The 17,689-nt window shown below is 42.6% G+C and overlaps 1 protein-coding gene across 1 annotated transcript; it reads right to left on the bottom strand.

Moving 5' to 3' along the window:
• LOC8062931 (oxysterol-binding protein-related protein 1C) lies at positions 7,608-17,461 on the bottom strand. The gene is made up of 10 exons (XM_021446338.1): positions 16,763-17,461; positions 16,315-16,680; positions 15,061-15,160; positions 13,088-13,524; positions 12,203-12,358; positions 11,380-11,547; positions 10,774-10,914; positions 9,614-9,844; positions 9,417-9,530; positions 7,608-8,137 (listed from the first exon to the last, which is right to left on the bottom strand). The coding sequence occupies exons 1-10, from the start codon at positions 17,285-17,287 to the stop codon at positions 7,967-7,969; spliced, it is 2,409 nt and encodes an 802-aa protein (XP_021302013.1). The 5' UTR covers positions 17,288-17,461; the 3' UTR covers positions 7,608-7,966.

The following is a 17,689-nucleotide window of genomic DNA, read 5'->3' on the forward strand; positions in this document are numbered from 1 at the left end:
TTGTAACAAATGTTGTAATGTTGTGGTAACTCCATGTTGATCCGTGTTTGTGTTATGTAAGTCATGATGTATGAGGGTTAAGTAAGCAGGTTAATTAAAGTGTGATGTGTTTTTAAACAGATGTCTGCTAACAACCATGGAGCTAGTTCTTCCCAGGGTGGGGATGGTTTTCCTAATGCACCACCAGTTCCACCCTCTCTGGCTGATGCAATTGCAGCATTAGTCAATGCAACAACTCTGTTAGCACAAAACCAGAATGTTGGTCAGCGTGGCCGTGGTCGCAATAATCGAGAAGAAACCACATATGTTGACTTCACCGATACCCGTCCCCCAGTATTCACAAAAGATGATGAACCTGATGTGTGACCTTGGGCAAGTAAAAACTTATTGTGTGATCTATGGTTTATGTAATATAAAGTTCCGAAGCTTTTATGTATTAAATACTTATGGTTTGTAAACTGTGAACTAAATTTTCAATCTATGTTATGTAACCTTTCCGCTTTTACTCTGATTTCTCTTATCTATGAAATGTTGTAATACTGTAATGCTTGATGAGGGAATTCCTGAAAAGAATGTTACGTGGATGATTCGGGTTTCCCGAGGACACCCGACAGACTTCTTGAGTCATTTGGAACTCGTGCACGACGATCAGAAGTCTTTGGGACAATGATGTGTGTATGTGGGCCACTTAATTCAGGAGGTTCTGCCACAGCTGGTATCAGAGTATCCTATCAAGATTCTGGATCAAAAAGATCGAGTCACTCGTAGAAGAACTATCAAATATTACAAGGTGCAATGGAATCAACATACCGAAGATGAAGCCACGTGGGAATCCGAAGAGTTTCTCTTAGAACGTTTTCCTCAGTTCTTTTCTTCTGTCTTATCCTTGTAATCTATAGTATAATGATCTACCCCTGTTTTTGTAAAGGTTGGTTTTGGAAGTGCTTGACAAACTTCCTTTTCCATTAGTTAGACTTTAAGGTAAATCTCGGGACGAGATTTCTTTAAGGGGGAAAGAGCTGTAACACTCTCGTGTTAAGCGAACTAAAACATGACATGTCATCATGAGCATTGCATAGTTTATTGTTAAGTAAACCCTGATGCATTAACTTAAAATAAGTTTAAATTTGGTTGAATGTGTTTAGGAATTTAAAGTGTATTTATTTTATGTATGGATGCTTGTTTTGGAGTTTAAAAACCATGGGTGAAAGTTTTTCCGAAAAATTTAGGGGGGGAACCCTAGTTTTCAAAACCCTAGATTTGTCCCCTTTTGTGCAATTCAAAAACAAAGCAAAATTTGAAGTTGAGTTCAAAAGCAAAGTTGTAGATATTGTTAAAATGTACAACTTTGGTGTTTAGAGTTTTTGGAGTTTCCATACAAAATTCAAAGTAATTTTGAAAATACAGATTTCCAGAAATTGTCCCCTTTTCCAATTTGAATCCCCAATTCAAAATCTATTTGGAATCTTGAAAAGTGACCAACATGAAAGTTGTAGGGCTCATCAAAATGAACAACTTTTATTTTGGGAGTTTTTCAAGTTGTTGAGAAAAATCAAAAGTAATTTTGAAATTTCTTTCTGCCCCAATTCAAACCAGTTTTGTCCCCAAATTGAAATTTTGAATTTCAAACTGTTTTGCCCAAATTCATCCTCTTCCATTCAAAGTTAGCTCTGGGTCCTTAAATAAGTTTTGTAGAGTGCAAAATTCTGGGAAACTTTTGTTTTGACCAAAATTTGACTTCTATTCAAAATGTTGGAGTAATTTAAAGAAAATCAGAAAGGTGGAGATAATCATGGCTACAGTAGTCGATAGCCCTGTCCATCACAGCGGCCGCCCGCGCAGCACCGCCTGCGTGCGTGAAGGCACGAGCTGCTTGGCTGCCTGCGTCGCCAGACGACGTGGAGGCACGGCGTCCCTTCCTTTTCGCGATAAAGCCTTCCCACTGGACGACGCGTTCGTTCTTTCCCTTGCACCCGACGCCGGCGACCTTGCTGCGCTCCTCCAATTCGCGTCCCTCGCTCCGTTTCCAAGCCGTTCGAGTGCACCAGCAGCTCCGCCTCGAACCAAGCCACCGATTGCGCCCCTTGGTGCAAGCTCTAACCATTTCTATCCCCGGCTACGTCCGTTCTTCCTCCACTCCGGCCAAAAACGCCGCCGAGGAGCACCTCAACGTGGCCAGGCCACCTCGAGCCATTGCGGGACAAGCTACGGCCACCAGCAGGTGCGCACTAGTCCGGTCAAGCTTCCCCGCTGCTCCAATGCCGCCGACGAGCATTCCAACGCCGAAACCACGATCTCCGGCGAGTACCCTGTTTCCAGTTCGCGACCAGGGACTTCGGGCGACAATTTGATGTTCTCCAGGGGTCTAATTGCACAGGCTGTGACTCAGGTGAATAGTGCTATCAGGACCTGTTTGTAGATGTTTTGTTAGATCTTTAGAAATTCATATCTAGAGTTTGGTAGCTCCAATTTTGGTGAACCAAATTTTGTTGTGCTCCTTGAAATGTCTAGTTTTTATTAAAAATATGGAACTGACTATGTTTTATAGTAAAATAATTAGTTATGAATTATGTCTTTTAATTATGCTTAAAAGGAAGAAATTCATATCTATTGCTGTATAGCTTCTTTTAAGATGAAACTTTTATGGTAGGCTAATGATTATGTGTGTGTGCTGTGGTTAAGTTTTTAAATTCATTGGATGAAATATGATTAAGTTATTAATTTATCTTGTTTAGTGCTTATTAAATAGTTTACAATTAAACTAAAAATTAATAAATGTAAAATATGGTTCCTCTGCCTTTATATGAGATTGTTATATCATATAGATACATAATTTAGCTATGTGTTTGTAGAAAATGTCGAGTTTCTTATTTATCTTGCTGTTACATGCTTCCTTGTGATGGAAATTTATCTTTTTCATGGAAATTGCTATACTTATCCAAATGGCATGAAATTTATACAATAGACTTTGGAGAACATATATGAGCTGCTGTAGTTTTCTCAGAATTTATTGTGTACTTTTGATATATGGTTATTACTTTGTCTATTTATCTAAATAAATTAATAAAGACATAAAAAGAATTTATTTAGGGATGACCATGATATTTTCTAGTATCTCTTTGATGTATTTCAACTTTTGGTGAGCTGGGTTTTGCCCAGGTCCAAGTTTGGAACATAAATGAAATGTTATTTGTCTATAATTAAATTATTAGTGATTTCTGGACAGTTTCTGGAACCTTATGAATTGCTCTAGGTAAATAATGTTGGATATGAAACTTGTCTATAACAAATGTTGTAATGTTGTGGTAACTCCATGTTGATCCTGTATGAGATAAACTGTGGATGATTCGGGGTCCTCCGAGGGTACCCGACAGACTTCTTGAATCATTTGGAACTCGTGCATGCCGATCACAAGACTTGGAGACAATGATGGGTGCATGTGGGCCACTTAATTCAGGAGGTTCTGCCACAATCAGTCCGGGTCCGGGCACTGGGCAGTGTGGGCACACACCATTTCCGCCCGGCTGGACGACGCGCTGCTGCCGTGGCGGTGAGCACTTGTGCTTAGCGCTAATGAAACAGTGATAATGATGATGGCGCTAATTGTGGTGGCGACTGGCGAGCGCTGTGGATCATGTGCCGTCGGGTAATCATTCACGCGTCGTCGTCAGCTGCCAAGCCGAGGCGAGGCGAGGCGAGGCGCAGCGCAGGCATCATTTCTCGGGCCTGCATCATGCAGCCACGTTCTGCGCGCACACGCGCGCACCGGCGCAGGTGGCATCATTACTGCGGAGGTACGTGGGCGGTGGTGGACCGGTGGCGCCGTGGTGGCACTGGCATCGGCATGCTACTGCTTCCGCACGGTCACCACCGGACTGGGCGCTTCCTTGGCTATTTTGAGGTAGCGTCCAAACCGCTTTCCAGAATAGCCTGAACGCATTTGGTTTGGCTCGTGTAAGTGCAGTTCGCGGTTGGGCTTGGATGAACGAACTGCACGGAGCGTACGTCAACAAAAAGGGTCACTTCCTTTTTTGGGGGGTGTTCAACGTGATTGAGGATGATACTAAATATATAAACACGGTTGTTTTTTTTTTTTTTTGAAACAGGCCTTAAATCAATGGTCGTAAAAAAGGAATTGACCTTAATTGTCACAGTCAGTAGAAACTGCTGCATCTCAGACTCTCAGTCACAACGGTCGGATCTGCGCATTCTCAGCAGCAATCGTGTTGCTGCATAATCGCCGCCAACTGCTCTCTGAGTCTCTGGCGTCTGAGGCAACAAGACACGCATGCTTGTGGCTCACAGCCGCAGCGATCGACCGATCGATCGAGTCAGAAATCAGAAAGGCAAGGCAATGTAGCCACCCACGGCAACGGCAACCCGATGGAAGCCTTTCACATCGACGTGCACGCCGGCGAACCACTGTAGGAGCGCCCTGCCGCGGGCCTGCAGGCGCAGCAGCATCCGTCAGGCCTCAGGCGCGCCGGCCGGCTGCCTTCTCGGGTTGCCTTGCCGTTGCCGCCCACCTGCATCTGCATCTGCTGATCTGCATTGCCCTTGCCCGTTGCTTTGCGCCTACAGTGCTCTGCTTGGGTTGCCGGTGCATTTCTCCATTCCCGGTCGCCTTCTCGAGCCCTGTGCATGCATGCAAGCGGCAGCCGCAGCTCGTCGGCGACCGTGAGCTGCTCGCCTGCAGCAGCAGGCAAGGCAAGGCGGCAGCAGGTTCCATAGCCAGCTACAGAAGCTTCCTGTTCCCTGCCATTTCTGAACCGCGTTTTTTTTCTTGAACCTAAACAATGGCTTCTTCCAAATTTTTATTTTTTATTTGACAAACATTATTCAATCATGAAGCAATTAGGCTTAAAAGATTTGTCATGTGATTTACAGGTAAACTGTGTAATTAGTTATCTTTTTTATCTATATTTAATGTTTCATGTATGTACCGCAAGATTCGATGTGATGAGAAATTTTGTAAAGTTTTGGGGTCGGGGGTGCAATGGTATCGATCAATCGTGGTCAACAAACGCAAGCCAACAGCCTAGCTACCGAGAACAGCCCTGGCCTGGACCCCAGGGACACGCTCAAGCTGTCAAGCACATCACACGCTGTCGTTCTTGGCGAATCGGACGGCGCATGCATGCACTCTTTGCCGCACGCTACAACTCCCCCCGAGACGTACTACTGGTGGTGGTGTTGCCCGGTCACGTACACGTACTCTTCGCCCCGGCGGCCCGGCCATCACGTGCATCCTCATCTCATCTGTCTAGCTCGGCCAGCTAGCAACAAGCGACCAAAGCCGTACCGCGTGCGTACCTCCAAAGGGAATGGAATCGATCCGCGGCGCTGACTGAGCAAACGATCGCGAACGTCGCGTCGTCACAGCCGTCGAGATATGTTGTCGGGCGTCGCGTCCCCGGCCCATCGCGTCGCTGTCATCGCAAATGGCAGCCGCGCGGTGCCGGCCGCGTCGCGCCCCTGTCCACGCAAGGTCAAGCGAGCTGGTGCCTGCGCGGCTGCGCCGGCTTCGGTTGTCCCGGTCTCGGTCCCGCGCCCCGACCGAAGGCGACGGTTAGTTGGCAGCGGTTCGCTTCCACCCCGGCTGCCTGGCCCGAGCAGCGAGCCAGCGACCGGCCCATTTATTCGCTTGCCGCGCGCGCGCGCGCGACGCAGCCATGCAAGCATACGGGCGCGTGGGGGCCGCGGGTGCCGGCGGTTCACGCGGCAGAGGGCGGGGCCGGCGGATCGACAGGTGGCCGGCCGTGCCGTGGCAATTAAATCGAAAGAGGAGGGCGGCGCTGCGCATCGCTCTCCCATTAATTTCAGAGCACGGCCAAAGTGGCAGGAGGCAGAGGCAGAGGAGGCGCTCTCAAAACGAGAGAGAAGAAGAGAAGCAGAGGGGCGGCTTTGAATGCCGCCGAGTGATGAGGTCGACCTGCTCCTGCTGTGCTGTGCACCGCGGACGGGACGGAGATCCTATTGCTGCAGTGCTTCTCGTGCGTCGAACTGAACGCGCCGGCGGCGCCGGGCGGCGGTCCGTCGAGGGCGAGGAGGACCTGTGAGATGAGATGCGGAATTTTATTGCGGCTTTACTGGGCGCCAACATTTGTTTTGTGATGGACGAGGTTTTCATGAGCGGTGCCGCACATTCAATTCACGCACCTCGATTGGGACATGGTTTCTTGCCGACGACTTTGCGGTGTTCAGTTGCGCACGGACCAAATACTTACCAGATGAGATAGTCGAACGGGGAGTACGGGACGGGACAATGCTGCGCGTTGAGATGGGCTGTAATCTGGCGGAAGATGGACCCTATGGGCTGTGCCTCGGGCCCAGCTGGCTGGCATGGCCCATCCCAACGGCTTAAGAAAATTTGAGTCTAGTGTGTTCTATTTTTGCTGCTGAGGACGACTTGTGAAAGCATTCGCTCCTAAACTTCAACTCGACGAAATATGTTTGGGCACTGGTGGACGAGAATATTAATTGAACATGTTTTCTGTTCAGGAGCTGAATGCAAGAAGTTGGATTTTCTCGCTGATGGAGCCATGGCGAAGTTGTCACAACATGCATCATGTCTAGCTCGGAGTAGTGTTTGTGTAATTGTGTTAGTGTTGGCAGGTAAACTTTTGCTAAAAAAACTAAGATTCTTATCGGCAAAAGTCATTTATAACTTTTATATTTATCAATATCTAGGATTTTACATATTGACGGCACAAAACTGATACTACCGAGATTTATAATAAGAACCTTTGTAATATATTCTTTGTTCCGGAATGTAGGTTGTTTTAACTTTTGAGTTCTGACTTAACTTTCTAGTAAAATGCATCTTCACATTGAAAGTCTACCATAAAATAAGTCTGGCCTACAAACTTAGTTAAAGTTTCAGAATTTTTAAATGACATTTTTCTGAAAAACCATACGGCAAGCTTTATTCATCTGAGAACAATGTTACATCTTTTAATAAAAGAGGAATAATACAATTAGAGGGTTCATTAACCCAAATACATGAAACTTTTGACATAAACGCACCGAGCTAGCTCATGAGCAACTTGGTTGGATCCTCTTCACAATGCTCAGTAGAAATCTGTAAATTCCCTACACAAATTATAGCATTCATAAAAAATTAGAGCTGAAGCCATTGCTTAAAAATTACCATCCTGTATAGAGGGAGCACAACAAACAGAAACTAGTAACCCAAAGAATATTTTAAAAGAAATAGTCAAGTCACACAGGTTATATTCATTTGATGACACTGACGTATTGTTTCCATACAGGAAAGAAGGGGACATATCTGTCAGTATATCTTACTGCAGAGCAATACATCCGACATTCAACAGTCGATACGCACTACCAACTTGAATGTCTTCAGGCCTTTTACGTCCTCCCAAAAACCCAAAATTTTTTAAAATGTTCCATCACATCGAATGTTTAGACTTTAGACATATGCATGAAACAATAAATATAGATAAAAACAAAAACTAATTATACAGTTTATCTCTAATTTGCCAGACAAATCTTTTGAGCCTAATTAGTCCATAATTAAACAATGTTTGTCAAATACAAACGAAAATACTACAGTAGCAAAAACCAAAATTTTGTGGGAACTACAATAGCACTGTCACCAAAATGATGAACGAATTCACGTCATCCTGCACTTGTATAGTTGTATGCGTAGTTACATATCCAGGAGATGATCACTGATCGCCACCTTATACCACTCTGAAGACTCAACTTGTGAGCATGAAAACCTCACAAGAAAAAACAACTCGCATTACTTTGCCGAAAACTTAAGGTGAAATGTGAGACGAACCATTCTCTTCTTATTATGTACGAGACCAATATTACCTGAGACACTGCCAATGCTTACATGTCAACGGCCATTTTAATTGCTCTATAATATGAACCACTAAATTTTCAGGAATCAAGTGATCCCAAAAAAGAGAACCAAAAGACCTGTAACCTATCTAACCTAGTCAGTTATCATCAGATCGTTAGGGACTTGTCCGAAGATGTCGGGGCAGCCTTCCCAGCTGCTCTTTTCTCTGGATTCCCAGTACCCACCGAGGTAACGGTATGTGTCAGTATCTTTATCCTTTGCAAACCACCGAGGCTTCCATCCGCTCTCCTGCATCTTTCGTGCCTGCAATACAATTGATACAGCTCAGTTAGCCTTTACTAATCCAGCCAAACTGCAAGTGTAACTCAAGTCATGGAAACTAAGCATGTTTCGATGATTACTTACAAGGCTACTAGTAAAGTACAAAATAGACATTACACAGCAATTTTCTAACACTTTCAGTCATGTATGCAGCATCATGTCAATTTTACCATCTGTTCTCAACTGTTCACATAAGTTCCTATGAACCGCAACCTTTGTTATGACAAAATTCGGAATCCAGTTTGCCTTAGAATCGCAAACTATCCTGTAGTTTGCAACAGGTGCAAAAAACCCAACACACATAGGATGTTCTTGCACGTTATTAACTAAATCATAAGATAACACATGTCTAGCTTCATCAATACACTAATGGGACATGACACCCCAAATATATATATGGAACTACATTCCTTCTGTTGCCATCATAGTGGTACCATGTTTCATCCCAGGAAATACAACTTTCTACTTCAAAGGAATAAAGGATACACCCCCTCTGGCCGAATTTATTTGTCATTCCGACAAAAATCACCTTTAGTATTTGAACTAACCCCTCCAGTCAGAGTCCGAGTGTCATCTATATCCCCGACCAGAGAAAGTAGTTCCATGTACCTAAAATTAACTCATATTCAAGTCTTGTCACAGTACCTGAGATGTGATGGTCAAGATCATGTTACTTGACCACATCATGATACAAGACGAGAAAAAGGAATACTAAACAAGTGAACAGTTCAACTGTGGTGGACGCTGAACTGTAGTCAGAAAGCAGAAAACCTAACCAAAGGTTTGAAATAGAAAATAGAGTGTTGACACTGTAGATTTGATTATTCTCCGTATTGACTTATAAATGGATCAGAGTGAGTGTAGTGCACCTGAGAAATAAGACTTAATCTAGTCTGCTCATTTGCAAGCAGGAACAAAGGTACAGGCAGTAAGGTTCAGACACGCCCTTTATGCTATATAAACAGTGATATTAATATAGGTAGGTCATACAGCACATTAAACACTGGCGTAACTGCGTAAACATATCGCGTATTAAATCTATGCAAACTTCATTAACCTACATTTTTTCACATGTAAAATGCAAACTATAAGTCTACCAAAACATCCAGTTCAGTTTTTTTCTTTTTTTAGAGGGGTAGGGGGGTAGGGGGGCATGCAGTTGTACAGATGTTTGCTGTGCTTGAATTGCAACAAATTGCTAATTAGTATTCAACAGTTCAATAAAACATAAGGCTGCGAAAGTGGGAAGTCATAGATTGACCTGCCGCTGTCTCTGTTCAAGCCTCAACTTCTCAGCATTTGCCCTTTCATATTCACCATTCTCCAAACATCTCTGGTCTGGTCGTAATCTTGAGTCTGTTGGTGGAAGTTTTTCCTGCTTACATGTACAAGTATGAACCTCTACACAGTAACATAATCTTGAAATAAAGCTCGATATTAGCACACAGTAATCTTTACCTTCAATCCAGGGGTAAGTTCATTCAATGTAATTGCAAAGCGAGTGAGATTGTATCTAGTGGGAAACTTAGGTGGTTTGCTTCTTTTCCACAACAAATGAGCCTCTGAAAACTGTTCAGTTCCTTTGCCTTTCCCAAAACAATCACCCATTACATAGTGCATGCTTTCATCCCATTTTCCAAATAGGGTAGCAACAGTTCGACCATTTCTATCTTGAACAACACCTTGCACCTGCATATGCATTAGTTGAACTAAATAAAGCTTGCTAAATTAACTAAGCTAGTCTACAGATCAGAAAGTTGGGTCCATCAATTAAGACAGTGCAGAGAATTAATACCAATATTCAGTATTGATATAAATTTCGTGTGAAATCATTTTTTAACTTGGAATGGAAAGAGAATAGTCAGTAGTTAACAGCAAGGACAGGACATTATTTATTTATTTATTCATTCATTTTGGAAAACTGCTCGGTATTGAATTGAAAGTTTACATAATCAACAGACTGCAGTTATATGTTTTTACCAAGTTGGTATATCATTGACTATTATCCACTAGAACGCAGCAAAGCTATAGCTCCTATTGTATAATTTTCTGTTGCTTTTTCAGATCTACAATTCTAAGGCCTTGTTTAGTTCACCCCGAAAACCAAAAACTTTTCAAGATTCCCCGTCACATCAAATCTTGGAGCACATGCATTAAGTATTAGATATAGACGAAAATAAAAACTAATTGCACAGTTTGCCTGTAAATCACGAGATGAATCTTTTAAGCCTAATTAGTCCATGATTGGATAATATTTGTCAAATAAAAACGAAAATGCTACAGTGCCGAAATCCGAAAAAAATTCGGAACTAAACAAGGCCTAACAAAATGAGAATGTTCAGGGTCAAACACATGCAGTGTAAATTATTTCCAGCAAGATTCTACATACTACAATTCCCAGCGCTTTCAAAAAACTGTTCCCAACCAATCTTCTAGAAAAAATTGATTAAAAGAATGTCTTGCCATAGTGAGAAACGTATCACTTGCCTAACATGCAGAGAGATTAAATATTTATACTGGCGAGAAACAAACATTAAAGGAATGCACTTAAGAAAGAATGGAAGAACGGACATGCTGACAAATATAAACTTAAGTGTTGAAGCAAAAATAGTAATTACCTGGTGAGGGTTGCGATCTATAATTGACTGCTCCTTGAACTTAAGCTTACATGAATACTCGCGATTACCTTGTATGCGCATAGTACCATAGTGATCGCAATATAGCTTGCCCAATATGAGATTGTAAATTGAAGTTGTCACCTAAACATATTTCCAGTCAATTAAATTGACAGAACAATAATCTATTAGTTACTACCTCTGATCATAGATATATTATCTCGTTTTTTCCTAAGCCAAACATTTTAACTACTAGCAATATCTATAAAAATATATTACCTTGGATGAAAAGAGTTATATACTCCCTCTAATCCAAATTATAAGACATTTAGCTTTTCTAGATACATAGTTTTTACTATGCATTTAGATATACACTATGTCTATTTACGTAGTAAAAGCAATGTATCTAGAAAAGCCAAAACGTCTCATAATTTGGAACGGAGGGAGAATCATACTATAAAAAGTTATTATATTATAAAAAGTAATAATCCCAACCTTGTGTCGATGTATATCAAAAAAATTATATTGGTATGCAAAAGTTAAAAAGTTTGACTTAGGACAAACCTAGATGGACTTATATTTGTGATCAGAGGAAGTATGTAAGTGTACCTTGCTCCATTGGAAAACTTCACCATCATCAAACTCCAGTGTTAATGCACCAACAGGATCGAGTTGAATGGAACGACCCCAGAATTTACTCTTTAGGTTGCTATCAGCCCAAAACCTCCAGCCAGTTCCCTCACAGTGGCATGCAACAACCATAGGGTGATGACTAACCTGGAAAGTGGTTGAAGATTTTTTTTATCAACAATAATGCACATAGACTAGATCTGATATTGCAAAAGTCCTGTAGTATGCTCAAGTAGCTATGATTTGTGAGTCTTAGTCACAGCTATGAAGATCAAATAGGTACAGCAACATAGATCAGAATCAGTGGATAGATAGCATTTCTCCAGTATGTTACACAAGTAAAGAAATGGCAAACATGGTACCATCACAATAGGAACCAAGAACAAGTAAAGAGAGCAGTAACCAAGCATGCAAATAAATGGCAGCATTCAATATAATGTTAATCCCAATGTCATATACCACCTATTTTCTGATTAGGCTGCAGTTAAGTCATTCATCAACAAATAATCTGACAAACTTCAGGCAACAACATAATGTTCACCAAGAATAAGGCATGTAGCAGATCATAATAGTGAAGCACTATAAATTATAAAACATGAATGGCCCAAATTTGTCTTACCATTTGAAAGGGGGCAAAACTTAACTAGACAAATAGGAAGCAGACTTACTAAGCATTAAGCATCAAACTTCCCTATTACTTTTTCTAACTTATAAGAGAACAATATAAATGGATAAAATAGATTTGCTCATGAAAAGGAATGATTGCACCAACTCAACGAAGAACCATGCTTAATTAACAGACCTTTTCAGAGAAAAAACGGAGGCCTTTGTCTGGATAGTCTGCTTCATATGTCTCCCCAAGAAGGGGATTAAAAGGCTTACAGCTCCTCCCATCTGTCGAGGCATATCCAGAAACAGCAAATGCTGCTACGCTAAGAATCCTCATAAGACTATTCCCCTAGGTATAAAACAAAAACAGATATGTGAGCTGCTTAACTGTGACCTTTTTCACTAGTTAGCTATTTCAGTCATCACAGACAATGGGAGCAAGTGAGCATTTTCTGTTCAATGACACCCCAAACAATGGGAGAACATCCAATGGTGTGTGGGTGAGCGTCAAATGATACACATATAACCATATGAACAATAGTGTAGGAACATTCTTCTAATGTGGCAGATGCACCAGTGAGGCAGTGACGAGACTTAATATATGAAAGAGGAAAATCACCCTTATAAGCCAGACTGAAGATTGCATATTATGAAGTATTAATATTGTTCAGCAAATTGAAGGCCCCATGTTGGCAAGGAAACTAATATGTTTACATGTACTATTTTTCAAATTGTTGGCATGATTAGTTTACAAAATGGTTAAACTTTGTTCAAGTTAGCTTAAATATATGAAGGGGTGTTGTAACCAAGATGAAACAAACAGTATACAGCCCCCACATTTCTCTAGCCAGGAAGACACCAATGTCATCTTAATGTAGTTATATCAGATGTCCACCACAAGGCAGGATAGAGTATCGACATTAAGTGTATGCATTGCAGCATTAGTTGCAAGTTTGATATGATATAATGTGCAATGAAAAATCTAATAAACCAAGTGTTTATGCTACTTGCATTCAACATATTAGAGAAGATGTGTGCATGAATGAAAAATACTAGCAGGGAGAGGAAGAAGTAATACCCTTTTCCCCCATTCAGATGCCCGATCAATAAGGTAGGAATATTCAAGATCTTCAAAACATTTTTGTAACGATGAGAGTGGCTCATTGAAGTAAACAGGCAGACAAACTTTTGTAAGATCCTTTCCTATGTTGTCCTTGATCATTGACCACAAACTTACACCCTTTTCTTTCTCAACTGGATCTGGCAGCTTCTTCCGTCTTCTTACATATGGATAACTAATTCCAATAGACTTCATGGAAGGATCAATCCCATCCATTGGATAATCATCTTCATCATCTGAACCAGCTTCAGATCTTTGGTAATCAGATCCACTACTTTTAAAAGAGCTTGAGGATAGAAAATCTCTTGTATCAAAATAAAGGTTCTCATCATCGTCAGTCTCTTCAGCAGGATCATGTGGTTCATTATAATCATCAGATTCGCTAGCACTTCCTTCTGAAAAAGGAAAATGGTAGCTCGTTAAGCCAGGTAAAGTAAACTAAATTGGTGCACAGTGCAAAATAGAGCTCAAAATAGATGGTTTCCATGTTATTCAATAAAAAAAAAACTAAATGCACATTCCAGAAATTCATCCAAAAAAAGGCTGAACTGTTTTCTTTCCTGGTAAGGAGGGATCACAATTGCCAGCAATTTACATGACAAATTAGGGTCAAGAATTGTTTGCTGCAGTGTTCACATATGGGCTTCTAGTTGGTAGGAAAGTTGTGTGTTGTGGCTGCAGCAAGGAGAGGTCATTGCAATTTCTTGTGGTTGGGATTGGGAATTGGGATGGCGTATAGACACTGTCGTATAACATTGAAATCAGACCACGTAACTAGAGGGAAAATGAGTTGAAGTGGGCCTGTGCTAGTGCTATACTAGTATCAATCAAGTCTATTTATTTTCTAAGGGAATAAATGTGGTTTACTTTGATACTGCTTCCATTCCATCTGAAAAGGCTATTTGGGTACGATATCAAACCTTGATATAGAAGCATTCAGTTAAAAGTTTATATAACATTCAGATGAAAAAAGATTGAATCTAATTTAAAATTTACAAAACCAGATGAAAGATATTTGAACTATTAGAGACAACACGTACACTAGAGAATTCTGCTAAGAGACAGACTTCACAATATTCAATTAGGTAGGTAATCAAACCACCAAGTCGAACTTATGGAAAGGCGAATAAGGTGCATAGATTAGCATACAAGAATAATGACACTCAGCTATTATACAAGGATGTTGTCGTAATTGTTTAATATGAAATGTTCTATTTTAGATATGATCATGCCATGATATTGGATTTATAAAACTTGGAAGAATGCATCCTCACGAGGAAATAGGAAACTAGAAAGGAGATTGCATGAATGAATAACCTAACCAAAATTCTGCCATCAATAAGCTCAGTTTTGACTTTGCCAATAATAGCAACAGAACTTCATAGTTCATATAACCACCAAAACATTGTATGTTTAGAAAAAGCTAAGAGCAATCTTTTTTTTGGCAAAATTCCTAGTCTTTTATGATAGTTACACATGGAGACCAAAAACTTGGCAACGTTGCAATCAACAAACCCAGCTATCTATTACTCAATCATTTACAAACCATAGCCAACCAATTTGTCTAATATTTTGCTGGATTATAGCTACTTTGTCAGTATGGGGCTGTTTGGTTGGCAGCATGGCCTGGGGGCGTTCACCCAGGCAGGTCCATCCAACCACCAGGCGCTCAAAATCGACAGCCTGGGGAGCTGCCTGGCCCAGGCACCTGCACCAGGTTCAGAAATCAGAACCGAACAGCCCCTATATGCCACTAGAAAAATTAACTGGCAATAGCCAACACCAGAGTGGCATTCTATCATGCAACTTTGTAGTGTCGTATTAACAAGGATGCATCAGAATAATCAACAATTTTTCCCACAAAGGTACAGTGTATCTCAATAACAAGTGTAACAGTGAGACATGACAAACCATTCCACCAATTATCATACCACTATACTTCTCATGCCTTGGTTTAGAAGCAGATCCATACTCTTTCGACTGCCTTTGGCTCTCATCGACAAGGGTATTCTCCAAATCAACCTTTTCTGTCTACAGCAAGGCAACACAAGAATACACATCAGATGACAATGCGTCTAACATAAACATTTTGTAGGTTCAATTCCCCCAGTAAACATCAATATAGAGATCTTACAAATTAGTGAACACGGAAAGCAGGTAAGAGAAGTTAAAACTTCTCAATATACAAATGGCAGTAGTACACATGAACATAAAAGAAATACAATTTTAGGAGTGGATAATAAAAAGAGTTTTATATTCTCCTCTTTCTGCCACAACATAGAATTATTTACCTGACTACCTTCGAAGCTCTGTGCAGTGTTGGTACGCTTGATCATTTATACTAATATGCTAATATAAAAGGCACTCATTCCTTGTAATAAAAAAACTCAATATAAAATCAAATCAGCAACCAAATGCCAGTTAACCTAAGCTAAACCGAAAACATGTGATACTGATGCTCTCATTTTTATCAGGCCTGACATGTGATAGAATAAATATCCAGTTAGCTTGCTCTAACTGCTTATTAGCCATGAAAACAACAAAAGACTAATGACTAAACTCAAACAGCAAAAAGCCAGTCAAGGAATAGGAAGTATGAGAAGTATATAAAATGATGGGTAGAGTAGCTATAGCAACAAGGGTACCATTCTTGTACTCCAAAAGGACCAAAACACATGAGAGAGCAATTTGTGGTCAGTAATAAAAACAAAAGCTCTGCAACATAACCCCCGGAAGAACTTTGGTATCACCAAAGAAGCAGATAAAACAAAACCAAAACAAACATCTAGAATTATTAACTTGCTTTGTTTTTTCTTTGTTGATGACAAGACGTAGTAAATAGACAACATAAGCTAGCTTCGGTAGCACATTCATTATCAAATGCTCAAGTATGTTTGGTGACTGACAAAAACAACAGCATAACAAAGGTAGTAGAAGAACTGAAAAAATTTATAGCATGATCCATAGAGTAACTCCTAAAACAAAGAGCTCCAAGTACAATATGGTCAATTGATGCAATCTACCACAGAATAGCATGTTCTGTACGCCAATATTTACCAGTAGCTTCGTACTTCCAATCGTGCACAAGATGCAGAATATTGCAAGCATGACACACCAGCAGTAAAAAGCAATCATTCCGACTTCATGCACAACCAGATTCTGTTCAGGTACAGTTATGGAAGTACCTCTAGCTGGCGAAGAGTTTCCACGAGGAGCGCATTCTTCTGCTTGGATAGCACAAGCTGCTTGTGCAGAGCCTCAAATTCTGCTCGCACGATCCTCTCGCTGTCAGCAATGGCCGCCTCGCTGACCCCTTCCTGCTGCAACCGCTGCCTTAGGCGCTCGGTTGAGACGGCCACTGCCGCTGCGGTGTCCCCAGGTCCGACCATCTCGCTGGAGGACATCCTCGGGAACATGTCCTTGGTCGCTCGCAGCGCCTCAAGCCACGCAGCTCTGTCCTCCCGGGTCTCCGCTCGCAGGTGCAACGTCTTCGTCCCCGAGAAGATGGAGAATCTCTTGTCATCCGATCTGCTCTCCCTCACGGTTGACACCTGCACACGCAACCGCCCCGTTAGCAAGCTGGCAGCAGACGAAATGGATCTGGCGATCACGGAGGCGGCAAGAACCGCGGACCTTGAGGTGGATTTCGCCGATGGGTTTTCGAGGGTGGTGGTGGCCGTTGGAGTGGGACGGCGAGGATGCGGAGGTGCGGTTGAGGCGGCGGAGGGAGTCCTCGCCGATGACCTTAGCGCCCCGCTCGGTCTCGCGCGATAGGATGATGCGGTCAGGCCCGTGGATCTTGTAGTAGGAGAGCACGCCGTCGTGGAGAGCGAACCAGCGCGGCCTCCACCCGCGCCCGTAGTTGACCCACTTGTACAGGATTCCCGAGATGCCGCCGCCGACGATCTCGTTCAGCTTCACCCCCTCGGGCGGCGAGGTACCGCCTCCTCCGCCGCCACCGCTGACCCCCGCCGCGCGCGCGCGCCTCTCACCGATGGGGGCAGAGTTGCTTCGAGCCGGCGGAGGCGGCACCGGCGGGGGCTGCGGTGGCGGCATCATGGCCGGGGCGCCCGCCACCGCGGAGGACGCGGCCCCGGCGGAGGCGGCAGAGGCCGCGGGCGATACGGGCACGAGCGGCGCGCAGCAGAATGGGTGCATGGGGAAGTCGGGATCAGCACCCGGCCGGGGCGAGCGCGCGGTCGCCCCTGTCGCCGGCGAGGTAGCGGATTATATTTGTGATGATGATTTTGGTTTTTTATTTTTGCTCCGGGAACGGGCGCATTTTACTATGGGGAGGTGGGTGAGAGGTTTAAATGCCGCCGGGAGCCGGGGAGAAGGAAAACGAAAAGGGAGGTAAACGGAAGAGAGGTTGCGGGCGTCCCTTTTGCTTGGTCACGACTCTCGTCGTCAGGCTCAGGGAGGCATTGTCTCGATTAGGCGAGTAAACCTTGTTGCTTTTTGTTCTAGAACACTATTTGGCTGTCTTTTGAATTTGTTTCGGCAAATTGAACCACTGTTTACGACTACGATGACTCCCCTGCATACGAACACGTGGCACGT

This window comes from Sorghum bicolor, chromosome 1, assembly GCF_000003195.3.
Source record: "Sorghum bicolor cultivar BTx623 chromosome 1, Sorghum_bicolor_NCBIv3, whole genome shotgun sequence".
NCBI lineage: Eukaryota > Viridiplantae > Streptophyta > Magnoliopsida > Poales > Poaceae > Sorghum > Sorghum bicolor.

Coding starts and splice junctions, on each gene's coding strand:
- LOC8062931 (XM_021446338.1), bottom strand. CDS start 17,287: ATGCACCCATTCTGCTGCGCGCCGCTCGTGCCCGTATCGCCCGCGGCC. Junction 11,548..12,202: donor TCCGTTTTTTCTCTGAAAAG/GTCTGTTAATTA, acceptor ACCACTTTCCAG/GTTAGTCATCACCCTATGGT. Junction 8,138..9,416: donor TTGAACAGAGACAGCGGCAG/GTCAATCTATGA, acceptor ATTGTATTGCAG/GCACGAAAGATGCAGGAGAG.